The sequence below is a fragment of the Neurospora crassa genome, linkage group VII (assembly GCF_000182925.2).
Source record: "Neurospora crassa OR74A linkage group VII, whole genome shotgun sequence".
NCBI classification, from domain to species: Eukaryota; Fungi; Ascomycota; class Sordariomycetes; order Sordariales; family Sordariaceae; genus Neurospora; species Neurospora crassa.
The window spans coordinates 3,086,710-3,106,965 of record NC_026507.1 but is presented as its reverse complement, the minus strand read 5'-3'; the positions used below and the strand labels follow the sequence as shown (position 1 = coordinate 3,106,965).

Here is a 20,256-nt window from a genome sequence, read left to right as displayed (position 1 = left end):
GAAAGAAAGCAGTTCACGAAATATCGCGTTCCAGGTTACGTGCAACGAGGACAAGTTGACCCTGGACAGTCTCCGGCTCTCAGATCTCTCAGTCTTCTTGTCTGTCCTTCAAACAGAACTGCACTTGGTTACCTACACAAAAAGCCAGCCGTTCCAATCTTTGCACTAGCGCGCATGAGGGAATTAGTGAGCCCAGTCAAAGGTGCATTCACGTGAGAGGCTTGGCCCGTGCCTCTTCATGCCTCTTCACCTTCTCTATCCGGCTTCAGCAGCTTCTCCCTTGGATAGCTACCTCTACCTACTTATCATTATCAGTTTGGGTGCTCTTATCTTTCGTTTTGCTAAAAAGGAATATATCTCCAAACACGCACCGCTGGCGAACCAACATTCAAGTAGTGGATGTGATCAAGGTATACATCAGGTTGTGCACTGTCAGGAGCGGACGAAGCTTTTGCATTGGCAGCCGTAGAGATACATGACCACAGTGAGTCCTGTATTCGTCCTGTAACACAATGCTCATTCCAGCCTTGGCAGTAACAGCCATCACAGACACTCAACAATAAAGACGCTCGAGGCTTGAAGTAATTCAGTTTCAATATGTCTTGTTGACGCAAGCTGACTTCAATGAGCCATTGAAACTAGATACCGATGCTGCTATTATACTGCAAAAAAGAAAACAAACCCAATGCCGCAGCGCCCTCCCATCATCATACAGTCATTATGAACTACTTGAACAACGTGACAGTCTCATCAACTTCTGCTCCCCAAGTACAGGTTACCCAAACTTCGTTCGCAAGGCTATTTAGCGCTTGGCGGTGGCGATGCCGACAGTATCGGCGCCGAGGTCGTAGATTGAGTAGTACTTGCGGAGGAAAGCATCTCCAAGGATGGCCAAGGGACCAACTGGGGCGGGCATATCCATACCCATGAAGGTCGACAGGCAGCTGCCAGAAGCCTCCAGAATGTAGTCCTCGGGACCGAGGGTGAAGTTGTAGCCAGCAAGCGTGAAGGTTACATCCTCAAGGCTCGACTTCTTGCCGCAGTCGATGGTGAACTGACCGTTCCAGCTCTTCTTGGCACCGATCTGAGCGTTCAGCATCTCAGCGAGCTGGCTGGGGAGAGCGATAAGAGAGGTGCCGGTGTCAAGGATAACACCGTGGCCCTCGAGTTCCGCAAAGTCCTTGCCATAACCGATAGCATCAAAGTCCACCTCCCAGTAGGCCTTGCGGCGAAGAGGAATAGTAGTGATCTTGCCAGTGTACCTGTCCTTGTTGACACCGCCAAACACAACCTCGGACTCGCCATCCTGGTCGGCGAGGTAGAAGGAGAAGACGGGCTCATCAACGAGCTTTTGCTCAACCATCTTGTAGAAGGGAGGGGTGATGCCATTCACGGCAATCCGGTCGTAACCGAGGCCGAGGATGCCATCAAAGCGACCAAAGGCGAAAGCCAGGCCGGGCTCGCTGGTAGCTTCGGCGAAAAGCTGGTCATTGATGGTAATGTCACCAATCGTCATTCTGTCCTGAGAGACGAAGCCGCTGAGACTACCAGAGCCGTACTCAATCTTGAAGCTCGTTCCGTTCTTCTTGTATGTCGACGACTCGGAAGACTCGTACTTGTTGTGCAGATAGCAGGCGATGGAGCCGCACTGGGAAGAGGGAACCCAAAGGTTGGAGCTGCCGGTATCCAGAACTACCTTGAAGGTCTGGGGTGGCGTTCCGATGGTGATCTCGGAGAAGTCTACCAGACGTTAGTTACTGTGCCCACGCCAACATACACCGAGTGATCAAAGAAGGGTGTGATGCTTACACTGAGCGTTCATAAAGTTGGTGATGGGAACCGGGTGGTTGCCGGAAACCTGAGCATCGGTGGCCTTGAACATGGCCTGGGTATGGGACTCGGTCCTGAGACCAGTGTACTTCTGTCCGAGGTGCTGCACCTGCACGTCGATGGGAACCGACTCCTGATAACCAACATCATCAACAAGTGTCCATAGTAGCCATCAAGGTAAACAGTCAACACTTACAAGCTGCTCCGCAAGTGGAACCTTCTTGAGCTTCATCGTGTGCACTCCGGCCTGAGCCGAGCCAAGCAGCATAGCTGCCGTCAACAAAGCACCCTTCATCGTGAGCACTGCAGTGACAAGAACGAGCGTGTAACGAAAGACTGGCGACGGATTTCGAGATGATAAGATGCCTGGTTGATGATGATGGGACAACAAGTAAGAATTGTACTAGTGGAGAGCAACAGTGGGTGGGAAAGAGAAAGAAGACGGGAAGAGAGATGTCGGTCGGAGGTTACTTATGGGTGGTGCGGGATGTTGCAGCCAGGCGAGTTGGAGGTCGACCCGGGGCCTGTTGAAGTGGCAGAAGTGGAGAGGCACCCTCAGCTGCTGCTGGCGGGTGCGGGTGTGATGTGGACGATGGCGAGGGCGACCCAAGCCGCTAGACGATTACACAGTACAGTAACAGACCACGCGGGCATTAACATACACGTTTTGTTATAGACTTGAACATCCTGTTTCCATTTCCCACCAGCGGCCCTTGCTGTTTCGTGTGTGACCGGCCATGGGGAAAGGAGCTTGGCGGCTGGTTGCCTACGACTACCTACTGGAGGCCCGGATCGATGAATGCGGACTGATGGCACTCCCGCACCTTCACTTCAGTTTGATGGTCCAGTGGCAGAAGTGGTTGCGCGTACCTTGCTGTGCCTGGTGACCCAATGACGTGTGACCCAAGACCAGGGCCGGTCGCTGCAGGCAGGGGCTTCTTGGGGTCGCGATCGCTGGCCCTATCAGCGCAGACTGGTGCAAACAAGGCGCTCCTCGCTTCCCGGCTAGCTATGAGATGATTGGATAGATCGCAAAAGTGCTTCCACTGTATCCCAGACAAACCGGAGGTGGACCCAGTCAGACGAAGGGCTAGCCACCTTTAGAAGGCATCGATGGATTACATAACGGTCTGCCATGGAGCCAGAGAGGTTCACCGTTCCTTTTCACTGAGAAGCGAAGTGCTCGACTCGACACGACTGAAACGGGAACGCATGAAGGGACGGGGAGACAGGCATGGAAGGCCATTGAGCACGGATGCGGACGGGAGCACAAGACAATGGCTGTCTGAGACTCCGACATCTGGCAATACTTTTGGCTTTGAGCTGATGAGCACTAAGCTTTAAGTACTAGCTCTCAATGGTGCATCGAGCAATTGGTCGAGTTGTTATCAGCAGTTGAAGACGATAAGGCAAGGTACATGTGATTCCGCACAGGTAGAGGTAGGGTCCATTCCCAAAGTCCATTTGTTGCGAGTTGTGGCATCCGGCAGGAACACTGCCCAGTTCAAAGAAGCACCTCAACCAGTACGCGAACTTGACGTGAAGATGCACGACGGACTGTGCCGTGTTGACGGGAAGGTGTGAGTGGTTGAGTGTACACTGGCCTCGGTGTCAGGTGAGATGTCATGCCCATGTCATCCTTCAAGCCGATAAGCTCATGGTTCATCTTATCTCCAACCGATACTACGTAGTGTACTAACCTGACTCGCCTGAATAGCATCCAGGTACCTGTTGGTACTGTTGTGGTATCACTGTCAATCTTTTGAACATGCATATATAGTCCAACCTGACTTGGCGTGGTTTGTGTGTTGGCTCGGGACTTCTACTATGTGTGTAGTGCAGAGGGCTCTTATACACTATTTGAGTTTTCAGGCTGGTAGCTGGCCAGGCGGAAGCTCTGATCTGGGAATTCTTTTTGGCTTGCTATTGCCCACTGCGAATGGCATCAAATCTGGGTGCACATGTGGCGGAACACGATCGACGGGAGTGTTGTTCGCCACAATTTTTTTTTTTGTGGTAGTTGAAATCAATGGGAGGTCCGGAATCTGATGTTTTCATCTCTGGTAGAAAGGTCCTTAAAGAACCACGCTTACATGAAAACAAACTTGACCATATCAGGGCTCAACTGTAACACTAGACAAATACGAAAAAGTCAAATTTGAACCATAGATCTGGATTTAAACACAGGCTGAGCCGACAATGAGAAATGGAAACGAAAGCGAAGAAACCTGCGACGATGAGGCCAAGACTCAGTCGCAGATCTCAAAATCTGGAGGAGGAAGAGTCATCGTCGTCGCCTGCAATGGCCCGGTAGCGAACCCCCGGTATTGCAATAACCAGGATTATGGACCGCAACAGCTCACGCCAGTGACCAATGTGGTGGAGAAAACCATGTCGAATGCGGGGCCCAGACTTTGTTCTGAGGTCCGGAGATCGGGCCCCGTCCTTGCAGTGTGCGGCGGATGGTCACGTTTTTAGCGATTTTTGGCAGTAGATTTGCAGCTGAGGGCGATTGCGAATTGGAGGAGCTGCACGTTGGCGGGGTTCCAATAATTTTTCTTTCACCCGCCCCCGGCCGCCGCCCGCGACTGGACCCGCGACTGGGCCCGCGCAGCCACTCAAGTGAATTCCCGTCAGAGGTTGACTGAGTCGAGGTCGTCCAGCAACCTACCCTGGATCTCAGTGCCCCTCCTTCTATATCTCAGTCATCAGTCCCCTCTTCTCTTTCCTTTCCTTCCCTCCCGTCTTTCCTTCTTTCCTTCATCATCCTCAATCCTCACACGGCCTCTCACTTTTTCAGAAGCCAACCCCCCCAAATCAGTCACCATGTCTACCTACTCCCTCTCCGAGACTCACAAGGCCGTACGTGGTAACCCCTCTGCTTCAGATACTTTTTGTGGCCGCATATTGAAGGGACAAACATGTTGACTCATAATCCTACGATATACAGATGCTCGAGCATAGCTTGGTCGAGTCCGACCCCCAGGTCGCCGAGATCATGAAGAAGGAGGTTCAGCGCCAGCGCGAGTCCATCATCCTCATCGCCTCCGAGAACGTCACCTCGCGTGCCGTCTTCGATGCCCTCGGCTCCCCCATGTCCAACAAGTACTCGGAGGGTCTTCCCGGCGCCCGCTACTATGGTGGCAACCAGCACATCGACGAGATCGAGGTTCTCTGCCAGAACCGTGCCCTTGAGGCCTTCCACCTCGACCCCAAGCAGTGGGGTGTCAATGTTCAGTGCTTGTCCGGCAGCCCTGCCAACCTCCAGGTCTACCAGGCCATCATGCCCGTCCACGGCAGACTCATGGGTCTTGACCTCCCCCACGGTGGCCATCTTTCCCACGGTTACCAGACCCCCCAGCGCAAGTGAGTGTCATACTAGCTACTCCAGTTAAACAAGGGCCAAACTAACCCACCTACTCTCTCCAGGATCTCTGCTGTCTCTACCTACTTCGAGACCATGCCCTACCGCGTCAACATTGACACTGGTCTCATCGACTACGATACCCTCGAGAAGAACGCCCAGCTCTTCCGCCCCAAGGTCCTCGTCGCCGGTACCTCTGCCTACTGCCGTCTGATTGACTACGAGCGCATGCGCAAGATTGCCGACTCCGTTGGCGCTTACCTTGTCGTCGATATGGCTCACATTTCCGGCCTCATTGCCTCCGAGGTTATCCCCTCGCCCTTCCTCTACGCCGATGTCGTCACCACCACCACTCACAAGTCTCTCCGTGGCCCTCGTGGCGCCATGATCTTCTTCCGCCGCGGTGTCCGCTCCGTTGACGCCAAGACCGGCAAGGAGACCCTCTACGACCTTGAGGACAAGATCAACTTCTCCGTCTTCCCTGGTCACCAGGGTGGCCCCCACAACCACACCATCACCGCCCTTGCCGTTGCCCTCAAGCAGGCTGCCTCCCCCGAGTTCAAGGAGTACCAGCAGAAGGTCGTTGCCAACGCCAAGGCTCTCGAGAAGAAGCTCAAGGAGCTCGGCTACAAGCTCGTCTCTGACGGCACTGACTCTCACATGGTCCTCGTTGACCTTCGCCCCATCGGCGTCGATGGTGCCCGTGTTGAGTTCCTCCTTGAGCAGATCAACATTACCTGCAACAAGAACGCCGTTCCCGGCGACAAGAGCGCCCTCACCCCCGGCGGTCTCCGTATTGGTACCCCCGCTATGACCTCCCGTGGCTTCGGCGAGGCCGACTTCGAGAAGGTCGCCGTCTTCGTCGATGAGGCTGTCAAGCTCTGCAAGGAGATCCAGGCTTCCCTCCCCAAGGAGGCTAACAAGCAGAAGGACTTCAAGGCCAAGATCGCCACCAGCGATATTCCCCGCATCAACGAGCTCAAGCAGGAGATTGCCGCCTGGAGCAACACCTTCCCCCTCCCCGTTGAGGGCTGGAGATACGATGCCGGTCTCTAAATGTGTTACTCACATACAGAGATTTCCTGAATGTTTTGCGTGGTAATGAGGATATACGGTATATAAGCGTTTGGGGCATTTTTCAACAGCGATGCCAATGGGTCGCGGATATGTTTTTCAACTTTGCATGAGACCCGGGATGAAGACTTGGGGAAAACTAAAAACAGGGTGGTTTAAAAGGGTCACTGGATTTACGATCTCAACGATGGATTAGGTTACGGGGAAAAAAAAGTCACTGGGAGTCGGAAAAAAATTCACCATATTGCATGCATTTCTAAAGGGGCGTTGCAATTTGGTACTTGGTCCTCAACATGATCATTTTTCAGGACTGCGGAGTTCGGTGGGGATAACTAGTTGTTTTAGACGACTGCTTCAACGCGGTTGGGGGTCACAAGTTTTGTACCCTGGATCATAATAGACGCAACTATTCTTGCGGCAAACTGAGGACGATGGCCCATGTTGTACATAGGTCGGGTTCGTGGTTGTATATGTGTGGATGATGTCTGTGCTCATGAGGGTATGCGTTACGGTATGATGATAAAAAGTCCGGACACGCTTATACCAAAAACCAGGCCCAGCGAATGTCCAAACCTTTTTCCACACCACCTGGCATGTTGGGGCTTTTGCGATGATTCCTTCTGATGTCACGTTGCTAAGGGATACTAGATGGGATTAGATACATGGGATGGATAGATCTACCCGGCTTGCTACCTTTACATACGTATTTGACTTAGAGATAATTAGGTTGAAGAAATCTGTGCTGGTCGGGATCAAGTTCGGCAGTGTCCGTGTCTATGTAATGATGCTGTCTTGATGCGTCCGGACTTTGCTCCGGTCAGTGTGCTTATCGCTACGCCGCTTATCTGTTAGTAAACATTTAAAGGTGTGTCTATACTTTTCATTTTGGTCGTTTTATATTCCATTACTTCAGGACAGCAAGATGCTGACAAGATATCAGCTACTCATCTAGAGAGACTTTCAAAAAAATCGAGGTTCACTAACTCATTGTTTTGCTCCAGTTATGATATTCATCTTTCACGGGTTTTCGGTCACGCGACTCTATCCTTCTTCCCACTGTTTTTTGCCCATTGTTCTCTTTTCTGGCTTCTTCACTGTCTATTTTCCTTCTCCTTAGTTTTTTTTTTCTTCTTTACAATCTTTCTTTTCGCTGCGGAGATAAACACGAGATAACTAAGGTAGGATTACCGCATGCGCCGAACTTAGTTGACGGTGTAGGACTTCTTCCCCAGGTTCAGATAGCGGATATTGAGTAGCCAAAGGATACTCCCCTAGTCCACGCTCAGCTTCATATGTGGGTGGTCACGACTTACTCGACCTCAATGGTGATATTGTAATGAGATGGGAAAGAAGAGCACTTTGGATACTCTCCTGTCTTGAAGGCTCAGAGATGTGACGGCCTCTGGTACTTCGACGCTGATATGGGAATTTTGTGTTCCCTGTTCTTGGTTAGGTGAAGAATAACTTGCCTGGTCTGTACTAGAATCTGAAGGGAGCTGCCGAGGGAAAACTGCGGGATTGGGGTTTTCTGCATCGGAAGTTGCCTTTTGTTTCCGAGTATCCCGTGGTTGGAACATATGAAGTGGGAAAAGGGGGGCGGAGGCAGAGAAGAAGATGGAAGGATATACAGTTGATGGTAAAGAAACGAAAGGCTGTAAGTGGGAAAGTACCTCTGGACGGTTGAAAGCCAGTAAGAGGTAGGTAGGTTTCGAGGTCCGGAATGGATGATATGTAGCTGCTGTCAGTACCTGAATATGATTTGAGAGAAACAGGAGAGGAGCTCTTTGCTTTTGAGGCGGGTGCTGGCTACCTTGAACATAGGTAGCAACGGAAATTACATTCAAGTACGCTGTCTGTTGGAAATTACAAGTGGAAGTTCCTATGTTGACGCAATCTACCTACCTTGTATTAATACACCTGTTGTGCTTTGAGGATATGGAAGGAGGAACTAATAGAAATAACCCAACGGTGCATGCCGCATGTGGTTTCGAAGGACGGCCGCGGTTACCGTAATTATGTGATTGGTATTGCCAGGGAAAAAGAAAAAGGAAAGAGACTATTTGAAGGCATTCGCGTCTGGTCCAGATTGTAGAGGTATATAGTTAAGTCCCCATCCACCATGACTCTCCTACACTCATCGTAACTCGTTACATTTCTACGGCATCATAAGCCGTGCCCAGAAATTTGCTTAATAATTCCATATTCATATTTGCAAACCAATATCATGACCGATCAACAACAACCTGAACAGCATGCTTCGGCAACATCTGCTAGTGCAACTCGGGACACCACCAATCCTTCATCGAAGCCTAACTGCGTGCAACCTGCCGCACTCATCCATTTGCAATTCACGAAGCATGACCTGCAACTTACAGACAAGGGACTCTCAAGCTGGAGATTTTTCCTGGTTCCTCCTGTCGGTCTCCTCGGACGATGGACAACACACACAACCTACAGACCAACCGGACCTGACAATTTTCTATATACATGGCCTTGGAACGATCTCACTCCCACCTTGACACTCGGGTCAACCCAGACATACGAAACCACCGAGGCGGCGGAAAGGGACACATACGCTGCTTTGATGATACTCCACTCACTGGGATTTGTCAAAGTCTCAATGCCTGACATGAAGAACATTTCGATGAGATGGGGCTTTCCGGACCGTCAGTGGTTGAACAAGACGATGCCGCAAATGGTGGAGAAACTTGGGATACAATGGGACGATGTGGGAGTTCCAGATGTTCGTTGGCTCGACTATATTCAGTGGGAAGTAGTTGGGTCTCGGGATGAGAAGCAAGTCGATGATGATAAAGGGCAGGAAACAAGTGGGGAAACGATGTGATATGGGCGAAGAAGGCTGTAGGGAGTCGTTTTTTTTTTTTTTTTTTGTTTTTTTTTTTTTTTTTTTTTTTTTTTTTTACCAGGACTAAAGTAAGCGGTATCAGAGCGGCCACTGTAGAGATGTTTCTACATAGTGCGAGGAAGACGGAGGCTGATGTTTTTTTTTTATCGAGTATCGTGATAAGGGTTAGACACAGGCAAATCGTTGCACTGTTGTGTTTGTCTTGCTACCTATTCCCGTGCTAATTATACCAACGCAATGCTTCAAGTCGGGTAATGCAATCAACAGAACATAAATGGGATAACAAGCCTTATGCACAAATCAAGAAAGACCGTTCATGTGCGTCATGTATAATGATTCACTCGAGAATGAGGATGTTGGTTCTGACAACGTCCAACGGTCCGTACGTCGCTGAATATATCTTGATAGACCATCAGTCACTCCTCGCCATCTTGCCCATGCACCGAAACTTTCCGCCGTATACAACGTCTTTTACTCTTACGCAAGAAGGGGGAAAAACAAAAAGGACCAACATGATTCAGGATTTTCCTTTTTGAAATCTTCACCGAAATTATCATCATCCCCAAATGTCCCAGAACCATGACCACCAACCACACCCAGCCTTCCAACAAGTCCAAAGAGCCTTTCTATAAAACCCAAAACCCTCAAAGTTAACCCCCCTTGAGGAACACTTTGACGAACGTAGTCTTTTCTCACCATAGAGGAGTGCAAGAAGGACCTTTCTTGGTGGACAAGCTGTCGTGGATGTTGATCGAATTGGTGACGTACGATGAGTTCTGGAGAAGCTTTTGAGAAGAAAGCCCGAGTCCGTCAGAGATAGTGACTCAAGCAACGCAAGACAGTCAGTTAGTTACTGATAAAGAGGGCGAGGAATTGACAAGTGGCGAGGTGACAAAGAAGATTAGAAAAATTGAAGCATTGTCTGAGGTTCGAGGATAACTTCGGTTTACCTTTTGAGGTGTTTAGTGAGACAGCGGCGGGTTTCGTATGAAGAAGAGGTTTCATCTGGTGTTGCGAGCGAGGCAATGAGTATTTCGTCAGATGGTCAAGGTCAAGTTGTAGTCAAGGTAGGGTAGGGATCAAATGCAAATTATAAAATTTCTCTCTTTCTGTCTCTTCTCACTGTCTCGGATCTCTCTCGCGATCAGGGATATCAATCAATCAATCAATCAATCAATCAGTCAACCAAACCAATCAATCAGTTTCGAGTACAGGGAAGTACGTGCCCGCCCCTCCTCTTCCTAAAGAAAATAACATGATGTGAAAAGAAGTTTTTAGAAAAAAAAAAGAGAGAAAGGCCTGCCACCGTAAATAGCCTTTCTGTCTTCGCGGATAAACCAAAAAGAGAAATGACGGAACCAACACATGTCCAGTCCAGCATACACAACCAGCAGACAAACAGATGGCCATCCGAATCAACCCAACCCGACCTAACCTGTTCCAACCTAACCTGACCGTAAACCCGAACCATCTCCACCAGTTCCACACTGACCCAGACACACAGAAGACAGAATACACTAGGAAAAAGCGCTTTCATGCTTTCTTTGTTTCTTTCCCTTGGGATCCTCTCCCCACTCATCTACCATCTACCGATGTCATCATCCCGTCTTCTGTCTCTTGTTTCCCGCTCTCGTGGATCAACGAGCTTCCCAGCAACCTCCATTAACCATTCGCCCTTCTGCTCTCACTTTTGCTCGAAACTTTCCGGGCTCATCATGCCCATAGCCCCGGCGTCATCTTTATCCGTGATGCTCGCATTCGTCTGGCTGTTTACGCTCCCCATTCTCTCCATAGACGGAGCAACCAACCCGCCGACATTGCCACCACTTCCTCCTCCTCCTCCTGCGGCGCCCGTACCGTTGACCAAGTTGTGACTGGTCTTGGCCTTTTTGGAGGGTGTACCACCCGCGGCCGCCCCCGCCTTCTCTGGCGAGGCATTGGCACCCGCCAGGGCCTCCTTCTTTCTCTTCTTGGCTGCGGCGATCTGCTCTCTGAGCGGCCGCTTGGCCGGGGCGGTAATCTTGCCGCTGGCGGCCAGACGAGGACGTGGCTTTCTTTGCTTGACGGGCAGATCTTCGTCTTCCACGAGCGGCTGATCGTTGTTGGCATGCAGCTTGGCAAGGAAGAAGTTCTTGACCAGGCCGATTTCCTCTTGGATGCTTTCCTTGGTGACCGGGTCGGCAGGCGGGAGCTGCTCGAAGAGGTCGGTTGTTGCCTGGCCGGTTGTTGAAGCCTGCATTTGGTATTGGTTCCGAACTCTTGATTGCAGCAGGTGTAGTGGCACTGAAAGCATTTCGAGACCCAGCTCACGGTCGAGACCAAGGGCCTTGAAGCCGAAGAAGTCATCGCCAAGTTCCTCTGCAAAGTCGCCTCCCACGAATTGCTCGCTGCCATCTTCGAATGATCCTGATCCGTCACCACTATTGTCGGTCAGTGCCGGCCGCAGTAGGTCGGCAAGATGCGCCTTCATACGATCGTGGATCTGGGTGAGCTTGTTGCCCAGGCGGTCGATATCGTCCTTGGCGTAGGCCTGCAGCGCATCCAGTTCGATGCCACTTTCGCTCAATGTGTGCAAGATGACTTCCTCGTTCGTGAATCTGGGCACGTATTTTACCCCCTTTTCCTTCCATGCAGGCGGTGGCTCCTTCCACTCGGCTTCACGGTATATGTTGTATGACCGGATAATCTTCTGGAAGTAGTCGCCAGCAATGTCGGTTATCGTATCCAGGGCGGAGGGCTGCAGTTCCTCGAAGCCCGCATGATAGAAGATCTTGGCAACGGATCGTTGTAATGCCGCCCTGCACACCTCGGGGGCCATGACGGGACCTTCGCCGGCGAGAAAGGTGGGCTCGATATCGGCTTCCACCATCGGCTCCGGGTTATACTTCGGGAACTGATTCGTATATACCTATTCATTTGCATGTCAGCATCTAAGCCGTCAAGGTGAAAAAGAATCACGCTTCATTGGGCTCGCAAAGCCTACCTGAGTCTGGATCTGCATCTGCTTGATGACGCTGATCTTGGAGCACAGTTTGCGAGTCTCTTGCATCTGCCGAATGTTGGCATCGAACTTCTTGGTCAGCCGACTCTCTGGGGCGGTGAATTGACCGGGAGGGACGAGCCGAAGGAACTCTTCATGCTGATTAATCACTTGTCCCTCGCCATCCTCGACCCATTGTAGCTTTGATGGGATATCGGGTATGATCGTTTGGGGTTCGTAATAAGCAGGGACATTCCGAATAGTCTCATCCTCCATGCCCTGGGCTAATGTCTCTGCCACCTTGTTGCCATCTCCACTACCAGGCGCATCGCCTTGTGAGGTGATCACGCCCATGGCCTCTGCCTCTTTGCGTGATTTCAGGAATCGACGCATCCCGGCTTTGGTTCGCAGTAGTGCAGGCTCGTCGGGATTTAGCTTGTTGTCCTTGAACAGCTGGAAACGCTCCTTTGCCAGAAGAGCACGATCCTTTTTCGTTACTTGTTTCCAGATCTTGTACTCTTCGTCCTCATACGCCTGCTCCTCCGCTTCTCTGAAGGCATGATTCAAGGCCATTCCGTTGAGTGATGGCCCATCCAGCTCCATGGCATCCGCGTTGCTGACCCCCGAGTGTCCACCATTTATGTTGCTGGGTGTAAGGGACCCGCCGATAGGCGTCCCAAATCCATTGCTGCCGTCGACCTCGGAGCCCTCTCTGTGAGACTTGGCTAGGATACCGTTGAGTTGCAATATCGGTTTTTGGTCGACGCTTGGTGTCCCTTCTTTTTGGTCTGTTGGTGCTTTCCGTGACTTGTTGGTCCCTTTGGTACCGGCCTTTCGTCCACGAGATGACATTATTGGCTCGTCGTCACTGTCATCGCCAGCCTCGTCCTCGCCGCCGTTCTGTTTTCGGCGTTCCTCGGCTTCGACCTCTGCCCTGGGCCTGATCACGATGTCCGGTATTAGGGGGATTAGTTTCTCAGCCTCCTTGCGCATCCCATTGGCCATCCGGCGGAGAGGATTGGCCAAGTCCTGGTTATATCGAAGACAGTTATCCCAAATCAAGTTGAGGTCCGTGACAAACTCGGCCTTGGACTTGTAGTGGAGGGTCTTGAGTCTTTTGGCCATTGTACCTAGGTCCATTGGCTGTTTGATGACTGACCACGGTGTTAGCCTAAACTGGGCGAGCGAGTGTTCCATACGTTAACCCCAAAAAAACTCACTATTATAATAGTCGTGCGCATCACGTTTGTTCACTTTGGTCAAAAAGGGAGTTGAGTACTCGGTGTGCGCCTTAAGCTCGGTCAAGACCTTGTCCAGTGCCTCGTACAACTCTTCCTGGCCGACATTTTCCTCGCTAGCCCATTTACTCCTGTTCTTGCGAACCTCGTTCATAAGCGACCGTAGTTCAGCGTCCGATGCCTGCACGCGGTCGCGCTTCATGTCTATTCGGGCAATCAAGTGTTTGAGGGTAAGACTTGAAGCGCCGAGGTTGGCACTGCTGAGAGAGCCGTGGTTGTTTTGGCTGGGGGCTCCTTGACTGTGGTTTGTTTGTCCCGACTTGTCCATCTCTGCTTGTAGTTGCTTCTCGGATTCCTCCAGTTGCTGTTGTTCGAGCATTGCTGTCCTGTCGTTCTCGAGTGTGTAAAAGAGGGTATGAAATCCGCGCTTGGCCGCCTCCTCGGTCGCATTGCGCGCCGCCTCCAATTCCCTGCGCGCATCCTCGGAGGACTTTGTCTGGGGTTGCGATCCATCTTCCTTGGCTGTTTGCCGGTCTGCTTGCCGCCCTGGCGAGGGTATCGAGTGGACGGGAGAGCTGCCGGACTTGGACGGGGAGAGGAGTGCCCGAGCCGCGGCATCGTTGGCGGAATGTTTGGATGTTAGTTGTGTGTCTGGTTTGGTGTCAGTCGCGACGGGGTGATCGCTTTCTTGATCGTCGTCGTCTTCGTCGTCGTCGTCGTCGTCGCCATAGTCGTCCTCGTCGATGACGCGCTTCGCTTTTTTGCGGGGGGGCTCCTGGATCGGCGCGTGATCGGTCGTGGGAGGGAGCAGGGGTATGGGGGGTGTCGGGGCGCGCTTCAAGGCGGCTATGACGGGAATGTTGTAGGAGCCGTCATCGGCGAACAGCAGCGCGATCCGCTCGTCGGCCTTGTGGTACTTGTCAACGAAGTGGGAGCGGCGCTGGTCGTCGTCGGGGTCGGAGGACGGTGCCTCAGGCATCAAGGCGGTGGTGGAATTATCAAAGGGAGTCTGGGTTCGCGGGGGCCCATCGTCCTGGCTGGGGTGGGGGATGACGGCCCTGATACCGTTCATGTGGGCGGCGGTCGAGGGCGGAGGCCAGGCATGCTGACCGTTGGTAATGGACATTTTCGGACCGGGTCGTGGAGTTATATTAAACGGGGCCGGCGGTCGGTCGCCATGCGCCAGAAAGTGCGCTCGTGTATATCCGGCACCAAGGCACTTTGGGGCGACCTGGTCACATGGGGAGAAAGAGGGGCATCGGTCGAGATGGAACTGCAGTCGAGAGCGGAATAGGGGCTGTGGTGGTGATGCGGCGATGGATGTCGTTGCGGCTGTTCTGCTGGGAAGTCAGACGTGAGGTCAAGTTTAGAGTGGGCTCCCCGTCGTGCCGTTTCTGGACAAGGGGCGGGCGGTTTTGGTCAGAGCAGCCCAGGTCGCGGGTGACGGGTGCAGCAGCGGCGATGTTAGGGAGAGTTATGAATTGACGTTGACTGAGGTGCTGTACACGCCCCTAGCACTAACATCTAGAGGGCGACAGGTTGTAGGTACCGGCTACCTGTACTTGGCGCTGGATTCCCTTAGGTTGCCTGTGGTAGGTGGTGTGGTGCCGTGGGTAATGCCGCACTGGAGCTGGTACGCGACGCCGCGAAGTTAGGTAGGTATGTACCTAGGGAGGTAGGTAGTTCCCGTCTAGCCGTACACTAGCAGCAGATAGGTACCTAGGTAGGTAGTGATTGCGGCGCCCCTTTTTTCGACTTGCGCCCCAATTAAGACAGGTGATGGGGATTCTGCGCAGGTGATCGCCGAGCACCAGGAAAAGTTAACAAAGCTGGAGCTGTCGGTGAGCGCGGCAATTCCAAGTTGTACAAGAAGAGTTGAATACGTAGAGGTATTTCGCTGTTCCAAGGAAGCACGTACGGTACCCGCTCTGGCGGAGTGAGAAGCAGCGCTCTGGGGAAATGCTAAAGTCACGTGAGACCTTGGCCGTGCCTCCATGGGTGTCTTTTGGTGAACCTGTCCCCGGGCTTTGGCGTAGTATCATATGGACCAGAGAACGGAGCCGCCCCCGCTGCTAAGGTAATTGGTTTCCGGAAACGCAAAGAGTCAGTCACTTAAACTAGCTTTACTATCTTGTCTCTGTGTGTCTGAGTAGGAACTGTCCATAGTAACATATTGGCCTCTCACTCCAGGGATAAGTATAGATGGTACACAGTCCACAAAACAGCAAGCATAGAGACGGGCTCGTGGAATATATCGATGTAGGAATCGTCAAGCAGGACGAGCAACGCAAGGCAGGGATCGTCATTCTTCTCCCCGGGTCCCATGGGATGATGTCCAGGGGCATGCCTTTCCCACCGCCCGCCCTAGTGCCTCCCTCTTGTGAGAGTCCCGTCACGGGCACTCCTTTTCCCTCGTGGAGTCGTGCCCATTTCGCGGAGAAGCCCCGCCCACCCCGTTCAGGTCCCATCTGCCCATTCCCCAATGCCATGCCCTGCCCATGCCCACCGATGCCCCGTTCTTACGTAGTCAATGGCAGTGAAGAGCACGTGTAGACGTCTGTAGGTAGCTGTGTACCTGGGGCTGGGCCTGTAACTCTGTGTCGTGATCAACGAGCGAACCACTCTGCAGCGATGGACTGCTTTCCTCTGACGCTGATTTGCTTCCTTTCCTTGTCCAGTCTCTTCCTCTTGAGGTTGTCCAGTCCAACAGCACGGTTTGCCCCCGTCCCTGTCGCTCAGCTCACGATTCCGTCTGCATTTCGCCGAGTTCCGTACCTTCCATACTTATTACAGTACTTAGCTACCTATGTCGAGCTTATCTGTTATCGGGTTCGATTTGGACCTCGACTGGACGCTTGGACTCCCGTTCGCCTGCGCCACAGCTCCATGTTAACTCTACAGCTTTATCCCGCCGCGCTGCCGCCCCAACGCCCGGACCTGCACACTTTCTTAACAGTTCACGCAACGGTTTCAGCCCTGAATGCTTGGCTTGCGTCGCCAGAGCTTCCCGAACCCCCCTGCCCCGCTTCCTTGCCGAAAGGTCCGACACCCTGCTGCTGCTGCTGCTGCGTGCCCTTGCCCGTTGAGTGAGTGCTGAGCTGAGACACTGAGAGGGTCGTTTCTCTCGACTTTTTAAAGTTTTGCTTCCATCGACGTTTTCTTGGCTCACGAATTGGACCGACTTGAGCCTCTCTTTCTTTTTTTTTTTTTAATACTAATCTCTTGTGTGACACTTTGCTCCAAGGTCATCAATTGCTCCAGCCTCGCTACATACCTTACCTGTGCTCTGTGCACCCCGACAATTCCCACAACCACAGTACTCGAGTCCTCACTCCATGCGAAGCCATTCAAACACCAGCAAACTCTCCGCGCAATTATCCCCAGGACAACAACAATGACGGCATCAACTATCTTGTGATAGGCGTACTCATATAGACCATTTTCGACCAAATTATCGAACAACACCCGAGACGAAGGAAAGCATTCGCGCAAAACCACACCCACAAAGACAACACATCTTCTACTATACAACAAATAACAGAAAGTAATCCAGCATGAGGATACGTATGCCCTTTGCCGGTTCGTGATCCCTCATGCCCACATGCCCTCATATCCAAATTATCCATACACCATCCATCCACTAACAAACAACCCACTCACATAACAGGCATCTTCGCCGCCCTCCTCCTTCTCTCCGCCTACGCCGGCCTCTCGTCGCTGCACATGCCCCAAGGCACCCTCCTCAACGACAAAACCCTGCACTTTTTCGTCTTCTTCCTCTTGACCGTCACCTTTTACTGGATCCTCGACACCACGCGCCGACGCATCTTACATTTAACCCTTTCGGTGGTCACCCTGGGCATGGGCGTGGGTTCCGAGTTCGTGCAGGCCGCAATCCCGAATAATGGCAGGGAGTTTGACCCCTATGATATCTTGGCGAATCTGGTGGGCAGTTTGCTAGGGCTGGGATTGTGTGGGTGGTATCATAAACGGATGTTGGAAAGGAAGAGGGTGAGGAAGTACACGGCTGTTCCTACGGGGGAGGACATCCCTGAGGGGGATGTTGATTTGGAACTTGGGGAGGTGAGGAGGAGTGGGGATCATGAGGAGGGGGTTGTTGTTGCTGCTGCTGCGGCTGCCTCTGTTCCTGCTGCTGCGGCTTCCCCGGCTGCGGGTACGGCTACGGCTACGGCCAAGAACATGTCGCTTGAGGAGGAGTTGGATAATTGGGACGAGAACGCGGTTGATGCGTGGGATGATGGTGATGACGTGGGTGATGTCGGTGGAAGTGGTGCTGGCGGTAAGAGCGGGGACGCTACTAAGGATGCTGGGGCTGCTAAGAAGCGGGTGGATTGATGTGAATAAGTGGGGACAAGGAGAGATATGGGCAAAGACATATTCATTTGGATGGTTGGATGAGAATCGTGTTGGTCTTCACGGATCATTGCTTACTAGGCGTTTTTCCACGGTCACGGTACCTTTGGGTCAGTCATCCTGATAAAAGGGGGAAAATGGGAAGCGAACTTGGCAAAATAGGGAATGCTGGAATATTGCTTACTTTGCCTTTATACCAGTCAGTCTACAAAGCATTTTACCATATGAGCACACAGCCAAAGCTACAAATCAAGCATTTTATACGTTGGCATGCTTTGTCCAAGTAACAGGCTTATCGACTGCTGAACATTATCCAAAGATATCAATATTCATGCGCTCACTAAAACCCAAAGCCCTCGTTATGGAACCACACCTCCCTCCCCTGCCTCACATACCTCCCCACCTGCCTCCTCACCTGCTGTCCCATCTTCGCCGGCCCACAAACCAAAATCGCCACGCGCTCCTCCGGTCCATGTCCAAAAGCCTCATCAACCACCTTTTTCAAATCCGGTCTGCTCCGATGATGCTCCTTTCCAGAAACAACCCTTCTATCCGCCGTCCTCCTCACCGCATCCATCTCAACAGCGACAGCACCGGCCTCTCCACCGAGGTTAACCAACGGCGAGTTCTCACCCGAGTCAATTCCACTACTAAGTCCTGCTCCTTCTCCTCTTCCTTTCTGTCCAGAAGATCCAGACCCGTTGTTCCCAGTCAAGTAAATATGCACATTCGGGTCATTCAGAATATCACGAGCATCATTCTCGATAACCGCCCACGTGGCTTCTCCCGCCGTGCGCACTGCCCAGACCATTTCCACCTTGGTTTCCGGGTTCTCGGTCACGATGGCGCGGTACAGCGGGATAGTGAAAGTGGCGCCGACGCCGCCGGCGATGAAGAGGACGCGGTCGAATTCTGAGCCGAGGGATAGAGCAGGGAAATGTTTGGCGGCGCCGTAGGGCCCTTCAATGTTGAGGAGGGCTTTCTTTTCTTCTGCTGGCGAAGAGGGAGAAGAAGAAGAAGAAGAAGTTGAAGAAGAGGAAGAAGAAGCAAAGCGGGCAAGAGCGGCAGTCATCGGCCCCGCACGCTGGCGAGCCACAAGGGTGAGGGCCCCCGAGTCTTGGTCTACGTGCGCAATGGTGAAGGGGTTGAACATGAACTCGAACAGGATCTCAGACGCATCATTAGCGGCCTTGACGTCCTTCCTGCGGAAAGCACTGCGGGTGGCAGGCGGCACGTTAACATAGACGTGGGCGCCCGGCGCCACTCGGAGGAAGTGGTTCTGACGCTGGCGCGGGACGGGCACCTGGATTTTGATCAAAGAAGTGCCAGGGATGGCCGAGATGGTGGTCTCGACCGTAACGGTGTCGCGCTTGCGGAAGCCAATGTCCACCAAAAAGACTCCCAAGGCCTCGAGCATGTACTTCCTGCTGGAAGCGGCGTGGAACCAGAGGACGACCGGCAAAACCAAGGCGATGAGCAGGTGGGTGACGAAGAAGACGCGGTACGAGCGATTGCGGAGCGGGCGAATGGCCGTGCCGATCATCAGGTTCAGACCAAAGAAGGAGAGCATGCCGTAGATGACTACGGGGGACTGTAGCTTTTGGAGGAGAATGTGGTTCTGGATGAAGTAGTTGTAGTAGAAGATGGTATGTAGACTCAGCAGGAAGGCGGTGCAGCGGGCGAGGACGCGGTGCCAGCGGTTGGTTTCCTCGTGGGAGAGCTTGAGCGTCCAGGAGACGGGGTTGAAGGATTTGAGGGTTAGCATGTACTGCATCGGGTATTGAGAGACGGCGATGATGCCGAAGCGCTTGGTCAAGTGCATGTAATCACGACCGGTACCGGCTACGCAGAGGACTAGCAGCCACATTGCCCAAACAAAGCCGCCTATCCATTGTTCCCGTTGACCCAGGACTTCCTCGAAGGCGACGACATCCTCGCCGAGCCACCAGCGCAGCTTGGACCACCAATTGCTCTGCTTCCGGGTGTTGAAGGAGTCGGAGCTGGGGACCGCGGTGTAGTCCCTCTTTCGAGACGAAGAAGATTTGTTGAGGGTCTGGTACAGCCACACGAGGCCAATGGGAATCAAAGCCGATAGCTGAGCGTAAAGAGCATATCTGTCGAGAGACTGGCGGCGGGCCTGCTTCTCGGCTTGGGAGAGGTCGAGGAACTGGTACGGCCAGTTCATCTTGAGGGGGGGATTCTCCTCGGTCGGCTATGTTTATCTGGAGATGAATCAACAGGGAAAGTTGAAAGAGGGGGGGACCCTTATCTTTAAAACTGAAGAGATTCCTTCTCTCGGTCTGAAGCCGGGTCCCGACCTCCCCGAAGTTCGAGACCGGCCCGCACCCGACCCGATGTGTGCACTTGCATCTGTGGGGGAAGGAATGGGCCCCTGCCAAGATGAGCAGGGAAATTGTCTGAACTTTGATTGGACGACAAAAGGAGCAGATCATGGCTAGCGCGGGTTGGGTCACAATGATCCCTGCTCCAAGACGGAACCTAACCCAGACTACTACAACCTTTACCTCTG

The 20,256-nt window shown here is 52.6% G+C and overlaps 6 protein-coding genes across 6 annotated transcripts; 3 read left to right on the top strand and 3 right to left on the bottom strand.

Moving 5' to 3' along the window:
* Positions 1-274: 274 nt before the first annotated feature.
* Positions 275-2,635, bottom strand: pep4 (PEP4 homolog). Its single transcript, XM_954824.3, has 3 exons — positions 2,027-2,635; positions 1,810-1,963; positions 275-1,740 (listed from the first exon to the last, which is right to left on the bottom strand). Exons 1-3 carry the CDS (start codon positions 2,123-2,125, stop codon positions 803-805), a joined length of 1,191 nt encoding a protein of 396 aa, XP_959917.1. The 5' UTR covers positions 2,126-2,635; the 3' UTR covers positions 275-802.
* A 1,746-nt stretch (positions 2,636-4,381) lies between these two features.
* On the top strand, positions 4,382-7,021 carry for (formate). Its single transcript, XM_954825.3, has 3 exons — positions 4,382-4,692; positions 4,781-5,196; positions 5,260-7,021. The coding sequence occupies exons 1-3, from the start codon at positions 4,657-4,659 to the stop codon at positions 6,248-6,250; spliced, it is 1,443 nt and encodes a 480-aa protein (XP_959918.1). The 5' UTR covers positions 4,382-4,656; the 3' UTR covers positions 6,251-7,021.
* Positions 7,022-8,492: 1,471 nt separating this feature from the next.
* NCU02275 (hypothetical protein) lies at positions 8,493-9,113 on the top strand (the record flags this gene model as incomplete). Its single annotated transcript, XM_954826.1, has 1 exon — positions 8,493-9,113. The coding sequence occupies one exon, from the start codon at positions 8,493-8,495 to the stop codon at positions 9,111-9,113; it is 621 nt and encodes a 206-aa protein (XP_959919.1).
* Positions 9,114-10,209: 1,096 nt separating this feature from the next.
* On the bottom strand, positions 10,210-14,755 carry bdp-2 (bromodomain protein-2). The gene is made up of 3 exons (XM_954827.2): positions 13,335-14,755; positions 12,118-13,268; positions 10,210-12,042 (listed from the first exon to the last, which is right to left on the bottom strand). Exons 1-3 carry the CDS (start codon positions 14,476-14,478, stop codon positions 10,819-10,821), a joined length of 3,519 nt encoding a protein of 1,172 aa, XP_959920.1. The 5' UTR covers positions 14,479-14,755; the 3' UTR covers positions 10,210-10,818.
* A 1,555-nt stretch (positions 14,756-16,310) lies between these two features.
* NCU02277 (VanZ domain-containing protein) lies at positions 16,311-17,995 on the top strand. The gene is made up of 2 exons (XM_954828.2): positions 16,311-16,931; positions 17,020-17,995. The coding sequence occupies exons 1-2, from the start codon at positions 16,907-16,909 to the stop codon at positions 17,706-17,708; spliced, it is 714 nt and encodes a 237-aa protein (XP_959921.1). The 5' UTR covers positions 16,311-16,906; the 3' UTR covers positions 17,709-17,995.
* Positions 17,913-19,964, bottom strand: NCU02278 (hypothetical protein). Its single transcript, XM_954829.2, has one exon. It carries the CDS (start codon positions 19,909-19,911, stop codon positions 18,067-18,069), a length of 1,845 nt encoding a protein of 614 aa, XP_959922.1. The 5' UTR covers positions 19,912-19,964; the 3' UTR covers positions 17,913-18,066.
* Positions 19,965-20,256: the final 292 nt, after the last annotated feature.